Source organism: Herpailurus yagouaroundi, unplaced genomic scaffold (genome assembly GCF_014898765.1).
Source record: "Herpailurus yagouaroundi ecotype Mexico unplaced genomic scaffold, PumYag 67623, whole genome shotgun sequence".
NCBI lineage: Eukaryota > Metazoa > Chordata > Mammalia > Carnivora > Felidae > Herpailurus > Herpailurus yagouaroundi.
This window is the reverse complement of record NW_024420424.1, coordinates 3,631,541-3,645,411: the sequence shown is the minus strand read 5'-3', so window position 1 is coordinate 3,645,411 and position 13,871 is coordinate 3,631,541. Positions and strand designations below refer to the sequence as shown.

At 37.0% G+C, this 13,871-nt stretch overlaps 1 protein-coding gene across 3 annotated transcripts in view; it reads left to right on the top strand.

Annotated features, from left to right (window-relative positions):
- The window catches only part of SH3BGRL (SH3 domain binding glutamate rich protein like), an 80,267-nt gene that overhangs the window by 39,413 nt on the left and 26,983 nt on the right, over nt 1-13,871 (top strand). The window contains exon 1 of one of the 3 annotated variants that reach the window (XM_040467919.1): nt 13,244-13,330. The exons of the other annotated variants lie outside the window; for them this stretch is intronic. Within the exon in view, the coding sequence (XP_040323853.1) occupies nt 13,328-13,330 (3 nt within the window). The 5' untranslated portion in view covers nt 13,244-13,327. Of the gene's footprint in view, nt 1-13,243; nt 13,331-13,871 lie in introns of those variants that run through there. 3 annotated transcript variants of the gene reach the window in all.

The following is a 13,871-nucleotide window of genomic DNA, read 5'->3' as shown; positions in this document are numbered from 1 at the left end:
TGCCACAGACCTTGTGTCATCCATCATGGAATTTCAGATGGGCCCATTCAGACTCCGTGAGCCCCTGGGGACCCCAAGGGCACCCACCTGTGGAGCCACAGAATCGTATTTGGCAGGCAGGCTAGACCAAGTAGCACATTCACATTCACATACACACCAGAGGTTATTACATTCCCTCCCATAGAATTCCTACCTGTGAGACTTCTGAAGTCTCAGGGAGTGATCAGGTCCCCCTTCCACTCTTGTGAGTGGGCCTGACTAGATTGGGCCCCAGCCATAATGGTTCTGACCTCAGGTCCAGGTCCTCACCTGCCAAGTTTCCTCGAGTCCAGCGGGAATGGTGGAGCAGGGGCCGGCCTGAGGCACCTGAGCGGGAGACTGCTGAAATTCAAGCAGGACTTGCCCTCTCCCTTGCAATCCCTCATTCTGTCACCGCCTCACCATTTTCCCTTTCCCAAGCCAGTGGCAATAATGGGCCAGCGCGGTTGGGTTTTCTGGTCAGGGAACCAAATATCTTGTGGAATCAGGCTGGAACGCTGGCAGAAAAACCAAGCGGCACTCAGAGATCTTGGTGGATTGGAGATTTATTTAACACAGGTGGGCTCAGAGGAGACCATTTCTCCAAAGATCTGAACACCAAATGCAAGTGGGGAGGGTAATTTATAGTCGTCAGCTTCCATATCTTTGGGGGGGGGGGGTTGCATGAGCAGCAAACAAAGGAAGAAGAACCCAGAGGAGGGGTCTCTAAGCTAGAGACCAGAGTTTATTTTAGCCCCATCGGCCATCTTTGGTGTACTTTATTCACTTCTCCAGCAATGCATTGTGATTTAAATAAGGTCTTCTGTGTTGAAGGGGCCTTTACCTAAAAATATTTAGTGAAGGGGCTCCTGGGTGGCTCAGTCAGTTAAGTATCTGCTTCGGCTCGGTTTATGATCTCGGGTTTTGTGGGTTTCATGGGTTGGAGCCCCATGTAGGGCTCTCTTCTGTCAGCACAGAGCCTGCTTTGGATCCTCTGTCTCCTTCTCTCTCTGTCCCTCCCCTGCTCTCTCTCTCTCTCTCTCAAAAGTAAGTAAACATTTAAAAAATATATTTATTGAATACCCACAATGTGTGAAGCATTCTGGTATTCTGAGGGACACAAACACAAATCAGATGTGGGAACTGCCTTTTGAGGAGATTGTAATCTAGTAGGGATAACAAAACTTGTATGTAAATGTTTGTGTGTGTGTGTGTGTGTGTGTGTATATATATATATATATATATATATATATATATATATATATATATATATATTTTAGTCTTTTTTCCACACAAGGGCTATTAGGATTAGCAAGCCTGCATTGATGATGTGGTAACAGCTCTACAAAGACAAAAGCATTTATATTAACAGTGAACCGTAGGAGTAGGAAACAAAAGAGAAGCACAGTGCATTAATTTGCCAATTTTACTTACTGTGAATAGCCATTATATGTTTATCATAAACAAAAGCCTCAGGCGCCTGGGTGGCTCAGTTGGTTAAGCATCTGACTTCCGATCAGGTCATGATCTCACAATTTGTGGGTTTGAGCCCCACGTCAGGCTCTATGCTGACAGCTTGGAGCCTGGATCCTGCTTCAGATTCTGTGTCTTCCTCACTCTCTGACCTTCCCCCACTCCTGCCCTGTCTCTTTCTGTCGCTCAAAAATAAATAAAACATTGAAAAAATATTTAAAAAGCGTCTTCACTTGTAAAGATAGCATTTACTGAATTTATCATCTTGTTTTGCTGTGCTTTGTTTTTTTTTTTTTTTTTTCCTTTGGTTGTTTGTTCAGATAGCACTTTCTGTTCTCATACTCATGGGTTGATTTCTCCTCCCTATAGAGGACTTATAGCTCAATTCATTTAAAACATAACTCATCATCTTTACTCTCTCTGATCCTTATTTCACCTTTTGCTTCTCAGATATACACAACACATACACATTTATATGATACACATATATATGGAAGGTCTACCTTCATTTACAATGATGAGGGAGACAAAGACAAACTGAGGGCAAAGCACAAGCCAGCATGCCCCCCCCCTCCCCAGGTGGGATATGTGTGACATTTCTCAGGCACTTCTGGCAGCCCAAGAACAAAGGAAAGGGAGAAACCAAAGGTTATCTGTTAGAGATCACAGTCATGTAGGACATGAGTCTCCATCACTTTACAAATGTCTTAGTAAATTATAAGAAAAAGGCAATCTTATCAATAACCTAATCTTCAGAAACCTATAGACTCAGTTTCCTGGAGCCCTAACATCACCCTCCCCTCCATAGTGATGTGGGGAGTAAAAGTGAGAAAGAAATGGTAGGTAAAATTAAATTTCTTTATAACCTGCAACCCATTAACAAATACTTGAGATAGGCAGAGTAAAACATTCCTCCAGGAACTCCCTACTGTCTTAATGTTAATACTTTACTAGAGGAAAAAAAAAAAAAACAAAAAACAACTTAGCTTGACAATAGCTAGGCCTCCAGTATCTTAAGAGTCCTCTTTAGCGTATGAAAGTCCTTTTGGAAACCTCCCTTTTGCCTTTACCTCCTCCAACTCCATAGTATATAACCAGTTCACAACCCCAGTTCAGCTATTTCTGTCCACAGGTCCTGTCCCTGTGCTTTAATAAAATCACTTTTTTGCACCAAAGATGTCTCAAGAATTCTTTCTTAGCCATTGGCTCCAGATCCCCACCACCACTCCAAAACCACATCAACAATGTCCTGCTTTTTACCAGTGGTCCCATATTATTGTCAGCATCATCTTTTAATTAAATGAGATCATTTCTTTTAAGAGACTAGTCCATTAATTAGGATTTATTTAGTTCCTTTACACTTGTCTACTTTGTATTTTGGAAGTAATCTTTCACTTTGATAACTGATAATGTATATCAACTAATTAATATCTGAAATTATTTCATCTATTATTAATAATTAAGCTGATAACTACACTTATCCTGTGAGCATTTTGTAATGTATATAAATGTCAAATTACTATATTGTACACTTGAAACTAATAAAATATTATGTCAACTATACCTCAATTTAAAAAATAATTAAAAGCCACTTATACTGGGTGTTGTATGCAAGTGATGAATCACTAAATTCTACTCCTGAAACTAATATTACACTGTATGTTAACTAACTAGAATTTAAACAAAAACTTTAAACTAGAAAAAAAAATGCTGCTTACTTTGAATCTCTGCTCTACTGTTTTCTAGCTGTGTCTTCTTGGAAAAGGTTAACTGTTTTCTGACCCATTAAAATGAGATAATGCAATTAAAGTGCTTAGTGTAATATTTAGCACATGGCGTAAGTATTTAAAAGTATATAAGTATCATGAGGCACCTGAGTGGCTCAGTCAGTTAAGCCTCTGACTCTTGATCTTGGCCAAAGTCATGATCTCAGGGTTTGTGAGAATGGGCTCTGTGCTGATGGTGTGGAGCCTACTTGGAATTCTTTCTCTTTTCCTATCTCTCTAACCCTCCCCCACTTGCTCTCTCTCTCTCTCTCTCTCTCAAAATAAATAAATAACTTTAAAAATACATAGCTATCATAAATATTTTACTTAAGTGTGGAAATTGAATTTAGTGTCTTAAACTTAAAAATTTTCAAACAGAAATAGTATTTTGTCCTATTATGCTCCCCAAAGAGCTAAGCAGTGAAACAGGAATTCATCTACAGGATTGGGAGGAAGGGTGGATTTCATTACCAATATATGAGCATAGACTGAAGAAAATAGAAAAAAAATGTTAATTAAAAAAATTTTTTAATTAAGTACAACATAGCAATGAATCTCTTTATTTTTCACCATTTTACTTGTTTTTATTCCAAGAAGTATGTAATTCCACACATTTTGGAAGGCTGGGAATATTTTTATATTATTCCCTGTTGCCCTACAAAACTAGTCACTTAAATGTTTGTGAGTCTTCAAGCTGTTAAAAAGTGCAGGATTCTATGATGAAGAATCATTGACATATATCATGCAGATGTTTTAAAAGGTCCATCAATGTTTTTTAATGTGTATTTATTTATTTAGAGAGAGAGATAACATGAATGGGAGAGGCCAGAGGGAGAGAGAGAGAGAGAGAGAGAGAGAGAGAGAGAGAGAGAGAGAGAATCCCAAGCAGGCTCTGCAATAACAGAGCCAGATGTGGGGCTCAAACTCACGAAACTGTGAGATCATGACCTGAGCTGAAACCAAGAGTCAGACGCTCAACCAACTGAGCCACCCAGCTGTCCCAGAAATGAAGTACTTTTAAAAATCATAAGGTAAAATGAATATTTTAATTTTTGCAATTTTATTCCCTATGCCATATGCTTACTTGTAATATTGATTAAAATTAAAACAAACTATAAAAGCAATTCTGTTCATATAACATTTTAGTAGTAACATTGGCATTACAGTCCTTTTTTCATAGACTTTACTTTCATAAGAATACTGTAGTGATAACTGCCAGGTTTTTTTTCTCTTTTAAACTTGACTATTATTAGATTTATTTCAACAAATAATTTCCTAAATCAGGATGAAAATAAGGCAAAAGCATGTTTACAGAGAGAATAAATGCTTTGCAGCTTGTCTAGACTTCAAAATGAGGTCATGATTTACTTTTTGTGTTTTGGCACACATATGGATATTTGGGTTTTGAATTAGAGAAGTTAAAGATGTAACATTGGTCACAAGAATTGATTTTACACATAAGCAACCTAACTTATGAGGGACTGCTGATGAATGTATTATCCCTGGGGGAAGAAGAGTTTAGTCTGGCTTGATGAATTCTTGAATAATCCATGATTTCTGTTTTTAATAGAATTTCTATACAACATAACTCCCACAATTTTCTTTTCAACCATGTGAAATGATAGGATTTCATCAGGCAAAAGTACGTTTGATGTTCAGATTAGCTTCCTCTTCAGAAACCTAGAAGAGTTGAGAACCTTATAAAGCCAAATCAGTTGTAAATAGTAGGTGTAGGCAGACAGTTCTCCTTTAGTTTCTTGCATTTCTGCACATCTTGTGAGCAAAGGCACTGACTACCATTGTTCTGTATTATCTTTTCAAGGATAAAACCTGCCTTGAAAGATGACAGTGTCTCTCCCTAAACCAAAGGGAAGACTTGTGTATGGCTCTGTATAAAATACCTGGGTTCCCTAACATGGCTTCCTGTGTCACCATAAAGGAATTAAGGAACAGAGAAAAGGTAAAAGAACATGCTGATACTTTGGATACTACTCTTGTTGTGATGGAGAAGTCTCATGTTTTCTGCCACCATTCTTAAAACTATGGCAGGCTTATCTGTTAGTGTGCAAGTAGGATAAAAATATCAGATCTTTCACAATTCTTGACAGTAGTTTTTATTGCTGTTCATGCTGTTCTTGACAGTCATAATCCAAATAACAATGATAGCAATTAAATTGCACAGAAACTCACTAATAAACCCACAGAACTGCATGGCCCAAGCCGATTTTGTTTAGCAACCTTAGTTTACTATTGGTTAACTTCTTGGACCATTTGATCCTGGTCTTATTTAACTAATTAGGTAACATATAACCATTATTCTCAGCTGGTCAGTTTGGAATATGGTTTATTGGCTCGAGTCTGGGAATACATTCATAGTTTTCTCTGGAATGTTCACCTGGGGCACACTGGTCAGCTAAGACTTCAGTCTAGTTATTTTTTCCTATGGCAAATGAATTTGTTTTGGCCAAGATACAGAATTCTCTACGTTGCCATACTCTCTTAAAAGGAAAGTGTTTAAGGGCACCTGGATGGCTCAGTCAGTTAAGCCTCTGACTTCAGATCAGGTCATGATCTCCAAGTTTGTGAGTTCAAGCCCCACATCAGACTCTGTGCTAACATCTTGGAATCTTGAGCCCACTGCAGATTCTGTGTTTCCCTTTCTCTCTGTTCCTCCCCTGCTCTCTCTCTCAAAAATAAACATTAAATTTTTTTTAAAAGGAAAGTGTTTAATTTCCTAATGAAATATTATCACTTCACCAACTAAAGGGGAAAAAAAACACACCACCGCTAATGTAGTCTGAAAGGGCTTTATTTACTCTTTTGTTTTTGTGTTTGCTTTCTGAAGTCATAGGCTGCCCTTTAGGTGTAAAGATTATTCTAGGGATTCATCATCAGCTGGATATGGTTAGCAGTTGTTTTCTTTCTTTTTCAAGTTTTTATTTAAATTCTAGTTAGTTAACATATATAGCAAAATTGGTCCCAGTTGTAGAATTTAGTGCTTCATCACTTACATATAACATTCAATGCTCATCACAACAGTACACTCCTTAATACCCATCAACCTTTAGCCCATCCCCCCACCCATCCCCTCCATATCAACCCTCTGTTCTCTATAGTTAAGAGTCTCTTATGGTTTGCTTCACTCTCTCTTTTCCTCCCTTCCCCTATGTTCATCTGTTTTGTTTCTTAAATGACATATGTGAGTGAAATCATATGGTATTTGTCTTTCTCTGACTGATTTATTTCATTTAGCATTATACTCTCTACCCTATCCATATTGATGCAAATTTCAGGATTTCATTCTTTTTTAAGGCTGAATAATATTACTACACACACACACACACACACACACACACACACACACACACCACATCTTCTTTATCCATTCATCAGTCAATGGATATTTGGGTTCTTTTTGTAACTTGCCTATTTTTGATACTGCTGCTATAAATGTTGGAGTACATATACCCCTTCAAATCAATGGTTTTGTATCCTTTTGTATCCTTTGTGTAAATGCCTAGTAGTGCAATTGCTGGGCTGTAGGGTAGTTCTATCTTCAACTTTCTGAGGAAACACCATCCTGTTTTCCAGAGTGGCTACATCAGTTTGCATTCCCACCAACAGTGCAAAAGTGTTCCCCTTTCTCCACATCCTTGCCAACGTCTGTTGTTACCTGTGTTATTGATGTTAGCCATTTGGAAAAGTGTGGTGTAGCATCTCATGGTTTTGATTCCTATTCCCTGATGATGAGTGATGTTGAGCATCTTTTCATGTGTCTGTTAGCCATCTATGTCTTTGGAAAAATGTCTACTCTTGTCTTCTGCCCATTTCTTATCTGGATTACTTATATTTTTTGGGTGTGCATAACTTTTTTTGATAACTTCTTTATAGAATGTGGATACTAATCCTTTAATATGTCATTTGCAAATATCTTCTCCCATTTCAGAGGTGGCCTTTTGTTTTGTTGATTGTTTCCTGTGCTGTGCTGAAGCTGTTCATCTTGTCAAAATTTCCCAATAGTTCATTTTTGCATTTGTTTCCCTTGCCTCAAGAGACATGTTAGTAAAAACTTGCTACAGCAGAGGTCAAAGAGGTTGCTGCCTGTGTTCTCCTCTAGGATTTTGGTGGTTTCCTGTCTCACATTTTTTTTTTTGGCATCCATTAGCATGATCGATGATTCTCCATCCCCTGACTTTCAATCTGGAGGTGACTTTAGGTCCAAAATGAGTCTCTTTTAAGCAGCATATTATATGAGTCTTGTTTTTTTTTTTTTTTTTTTTATCCATGCTGATATCCTATGTATTTGGGGCATTTATTCCATTTACATCGATAGTAATTATTGATAGATAAGAATTAAGTGCCATTGTATTACCTGTAAATTCGCTGTTCCTGGAGATTTTTCTCTGTTTCTTTCTAGTCTTTGTTGCTTTTGGTCTTTTTTTCCCACTCAAAGAGTCCGCTTTAATATTTCTTGCAGGACTGGTTTAGTGGTCACCAACTCCCTGGGAAATTCATTATCTGTCCTTCTTTTCTGAATGACAACCTTGCTGGATAAAGTATTCTTGGCTGCATATTTTCCCATTAAGCACATTGAATATATAATGCCACTCCCTTCTGGCCTGCCAGGTTTTTTGTGTCAAGATCTCCTATTAAACTTATTTGTCTTCCTTGTAGGTTGGGTATTTCTTTTCTCTTACTGGAAATCCCTTTCAGGATTTTTTTTCCTAAGATTTTTTTAATGTTTATTTATTTTTGAGAGAGAGAAAACATGTGCATGTGAGCGAGGTGGAGCAGAGAGACAGAGGGACAGAGGATCCAAAGCAGGCTTCTTGCTGACAGCAGAGAGCCCAATGTGGGGCTCGAACCCATGAACAGCGAGATCATGACCTGAGGCGAAGTCAGACACTCAACCAACTAAGCCACTCAGGTGCCCCCAGGATTCTTTACTTATCTCTGTATTTGGTTAGCAGTTATTTTCCCAGGAATATCCAGAGAGGGTGACCAAGGACATACTTTTTACATGTATGGAAAATAATTGGACAAAGAATTGCCTACCAATTGAGCCTGGAGAACTTAAATAGTCATATAAGCAACTTCTAGATTTTTAAACAACATTTAATAATATACATTTCTTTGTAAAGATTGTTGAAAATTCCTTTAAAAAGGCAAAAAATATATATTGAAATAATCATATGTTTGTGTAACACTACTTAAAATCCTTGGCCTTGGGGGTACCTGGGTGACTCAGTTGGTTTAGCATCTGACTCCTGATTTCAGTTCAGGTCATGATCCCAGAGTCATGGGATTGAGTCAGCAGGCTCAGCATGGAGCCTGCTTAAGCTTCTCTCTCTCTCTCTCTCTCTCTCCTGGGGTGACTGGATGGTTCAGTTGGTTAAGCCTCTGACTTTGGCTCAGGTCATGATCTCATGGTTTGAGCCCTACATCGGGCTCTATGCTGACAGCTCAGAGCATGGAGCCTGCTTTGGATTCTGTGTCTCCCTCTCTCTCTGCCCCTCCCATGCTCACACTGTCTCTCTCTCTCTCAAAAATAAATAAACATTAAAAAGAATGTTTTTAATTGTCTCTCTCCCTCTGCTGCTCCACCCCACTTGAGTGCTCTCTCTCTCAAGTAAAATAAAATAAAATAAAATATTCTTTACCTTGATTAGACTGTAACTGAGGGTGGCTGTATTTTTTTTTCAGTGTGTAAAAAAAATAAAGTCAGGCCTATTTGTCTGATTATATTACATTAATAAACCATGCTGTTTAATTATACAAAATTTTCATTGTTTTGATAGCTGACTCTGTGATCTAAAAGTATGATAGAATTATTTGTGAAAGCCACTCAGATATTGTGTGTGTACAAAGATTTGCTATGTCCTATTATCATGCATTTAATAGAATGGTAATTTTTAAGGGTAAATAGATTGAATTTGAGTAAGTTATAGGGGGCATTTTGTACCATTTCCATGAATTTGAACAACATGCAAAAATATTGTGTTTTTTTTCCACATTTGATGGTGGACAATGGAGATATTCTCTTATTTGAATGTCATTAGCAATAGACCAAACCTTCCTAAATCATTCTATTTTGTTCCTTCTTTTTCTGTTGTTACCACAATACTACTCTCTAGTTTGAAAAAGCCATTGCCTTAAAATATTCTTACTGTACTAAGACAGAATTTGGTCACAGCAAAGAGATGTTTTACCTGATTGAAAATGCAGTAGTACATATGCAAAAGCAGTTACCTTTACCTTTGGAAAGGTACAGGGAAGTGGAGAAATCATTTTCTTTCAACCTAGAGTTATTAGGAATTGCATTCATGGGAATTTGCATGTGTCTTTTTATTTGGGAGTATTATTGGTCTTCTTCATAGAATGATTTTGGGGGGCTTACAGAGATTAATTCAGTGACTTTGTTACTCATTGTTTCACATTTTTTTTGGTATATTTCCTTTTTTAAAAATTTTTTAACATTTATTTATTATTGAGAGACAGAGAGACACAGAGCGTGAGCAGGGGAGGGGTAGAGAGAAGGAAGACACAGAATCTGAAGTAGGCTCCAGGCTCTAAGCTGTCAGCACAGAGCCTGATATGGGGCTTGAGATCACGAACTGTGAGATCATGACTTGAACCGAAGTCAGTCGCCTAACCAACTGAGCCACCCAGGCGCCCCATGGCCTTCCCCTTTTAAAGGAATTAAATGTTGGTGGACTTTTATAGTGAACACTAGCTAAGTGTCATGGGTATAGGGTTCGTGGTTCAAATTGACTTAACCTTGGATTTTTTCTACTGCTTCAGATTTATCTGTCATTTGGGAGTGGTAATTATTTCACATTTGGAGCAGTTTAATAGATACCAGATAAAGTAACTAATGTAAGAAAAAGAGCAGTTTTATAATTTGGCAGGAAATTTTTTTTAAGTAAGCTCTCTGCCCAACATGGGGCTTGAACTCATGACCCCAATATCGAGAGTCACATGCTCTACCCGCTGCATCAGCTGTGCATCCTTGGTAGGATATTTTGAATGAAAATTTACTCTAAGACTCAAGAAATGTATTGTTTGGCAATATATAACCGTCAAACAACTTTCTATTAGACTCTCTTACATTAGAAGGACATTTTTATGGATAGTATCAGATAAAATTTCTTACTTTGACACTTTTTCTATACACACTTCTGGAATTTTACTGTAATGCAGTAAACAGTTTCATCTTTTTAAGGTTTTTTTTTTAGGAAGAACTTTAAAGTCTGAGTGGCCCCTCAAACATTTGCTGGGTGTGTGTGCTTAACAGCCCATCTTGCTTCTCAGCGCCCCAGCAAATGAGTGAGGGAAGTCATTAGACGTTTTAAATGTTGAGGTGTCATCCCAGCACTTTACAAAGCATTTGTCTGGTAGTGACTACCTAGTGACTACACTATTTGCTTTAAACACCTATTTATCATCCTCATGTGCAATTTCTATTGATATTGATAGCTGTTTATCAAAAAGTTACATTGAATGGTGCAAATACAATATTCATAAGTTTGATTCTAGAGCCTGGCTCTTCATCTGCATTCCCTTACTATATAGCTCTGGAAGGACTGTATTGTAATAGGATTGATGTACTATGGTGTAATTCATTGTTTTTAATAACTTGAGAACAAGGGTTCTTTACGAATATTTAAAATAGGTAGCTACCATTCTTTGAGAGTTTACATTTATTTATTTATTTATTTATTTATTTATTTATTTATTTATTTATTTTCTCACTTGTTACACATTTATAGAACACCTGCTATAGGTAAAATATGATAATGGGTACTGGATAACATGATGAGCAAGATAGACAAGGTTCCATCCATGAAAGAGCTTATTGTTTACAATCCAGCCTATTTTATTGTAGGCAGTATGAGAGGTACATTGCTTCTCTCATCTATATTTGTTTCTATAATCATTTTTGGAAGTGAATGCTATTACTCTCACCTCATAAATGAGGAATTTGAGACGCAGAAAATTTAATTAATTTGCTTAGTCACACAGATAAGAAATGTAGGATACAAATTCAAACCCAAGTCAGTCAGGTTTTGTATTAATTTTCTATGCTGTGTAACAAAGTACTATCATTTTAGTAGCTAAAAACAGTACACATTTACTATATCACAGTGTCAGTGCATCAAGGAATCTGGCATAACTTAGCTGGGTTCTCTACAAGGCCTAAATCAAGGTGTCAACCAGGACTGGTTTGTCATCTAGAGGCTCCACTGTGGAAGAATCCACTTTTAAGCTCATGGTTGATGGCAGAATTAATTTCCTTGAGGCTGGAGTACTCATGACAGCTTGCTTTTTCATATGTAACAAAGGAGAGAGAAACTCTAGTGTGGGTTAGCAAGAAAGGTCAAGCCTTACAATATCATCACTAGAATTACATTCCATCACGTTTGCCATATTCTGTTAATTGGAAGCAAGAAACAGTTCATTTCCATACTCAGGGGGAAGGGATTATACAAGGGAGTGAATCCTAGGAGGTAAGGATAATGGAGCCCCATGACAGTGTGTTTGCCACAAGTTCCATAATCTATTGTCTTTGCATTATACTATTCTGCCTTTATTAAGAGCTCTATATACATAAATTGATTTTTGAAATATTTTTAACGTGTGTAAAGCATTATAACACCACTAAAAAAGTTTGGCAAGGGAATCCCCATAATCTCATGATCCTAACACCACTCAGTCTCCGGAGCAAGTTGTAAAGAGATAGCACTCCTACTGTCTGTATAAGAGGTAATAATAATTGTGTTTGAATTCCTATCTGATATTTAAAAAACACAGTTTTCCTTGTCACAAGTTGGATTCATAGCAAATACATGATTCTCTAGACTTCTTTTTTCACTGTTTATATCATAAATGTTTTTCCTTGTTGCTACATAATCATACAGTGGTCAGTTTCAATTGTACTCAGCAATCTTTTGAATGATCACACCATTGTTTACTTAACCAAGTCCAAATAGTTTGATGCAGGCAATTTTTAATCTTCCACTGCTAAAAAAATAAATAAATGACAACAACAATAAAAACACACCAAAACATTGCATAAACTCTTTAGGCACAAGTTCTATCCTCTTTTGCATTATTTACTTAAACCAGGAATTCAGAAGTGATATTACTGGATCAAGGAACATGAATGTTTCCATGGTTTTTGATGCACACTCTCAAAATGCTTCTAATTTTATTTGACTTTAACTGAATTAATCAGCCTTTAAAATTGTAAAGGCATATAATTCTAATTGAAATTCTATGATCACTGGACAGACAGTATCTTAACTGTTGCTATTACTGCTGTAGTGGTTTTGGTAGGGCAAAGGGGAAATTATCTTTTCTTTATGGCCATGGACCAGATCTCAAGATGTTGTTCTATCCTGGAGTTCAAGTGAGGAAAAGGATTTCCTCAGGACTTATCCTTAGTACCAAAGGATGTCACTTACATGGATATTTTTCTTGGTCATAGTGCAATACAGTGCCTTCCCCTACAATGGGGCAGAAGCTATTCACATGAGATACTTCAGAAATCTACATTAGTTTCTGTACAGGGACAGATTTAATTAATTTATTTCTTCAGATGCAATACCCTGTTGTTGAATGTGCCCATGTTGGCAGCACATTTCACAGTAGCTTTTCTTATAGTTGAAAAGGAAAAGAATAAAAAGATGGAGCTAATGTAGTACCCAGTATATTGGCTCATATTTGTCATCTGCTACAGTAATAAGAACAGATTATTTAGTTTTTTATGATTCAAGTACTGATAGTTTGGAGTTGGTGGTTACAGCCCCCCCCCCCTTTTTTTTAAGTATCTGTTGTGAGCTAGAGAATTTAGCTACCATATTTGGTTTTCATATGCCTGCCCTGTGACCTTACATTAGCCTGTTGGAGGATTTCTGTGTTTTTGCTTATCCTTATATGGCAAGGCTGCCTGGAGAATCTGTTTGACCAGAATTAGAAGCCCTGTAGCATTTGCAGGAATTGTGGCTTTAGGAAGAAGCCGTCATTGTGTAATTAAGTTTCCTTACGGCCAGAATTTGTTGCATAAAGAGATGGTGAGTTAGAGAACATTTTTGCTAACTATAAAATACCTCTTCATATGCCAAATTTCCTTTATTCTAATAAAATTCCCCTAAAGAAGATTGAAATCTCTTTGTACTGAGCTTGATAATGATAAGTGGTTGGAGCAGGGAAGTGGAGGCTGGAATAGATTGATAGTTTATTGTTATAGTTTATTGTTAAATTCTTAGTGCAAACTTAGTCTGAATTATTTTGGAACATAAGATCCACATATGTTAAACTCGCACTTGTCACAAATATTTAGCTTTGATATTTGATTATAACAATGTGATTTGTGTCAAGCAAAGTTTTTGCTTTAATGGCATTCCCAAAGCAGCCAGAACAGTCTAAAATACCTGTTACCCTATTTCACCCTTAGCACTAATTTCCTGTAGCTAACTATGGCCACAAGTCACTGACACTTTTGTGGAAGCACTTCGGAATGTTTTTAACTTCACACTTTATTTGTTCAAATATGTGACAGTTTTAAATGGAGAACTTTATATATATATAAATATATATATATATATATATATA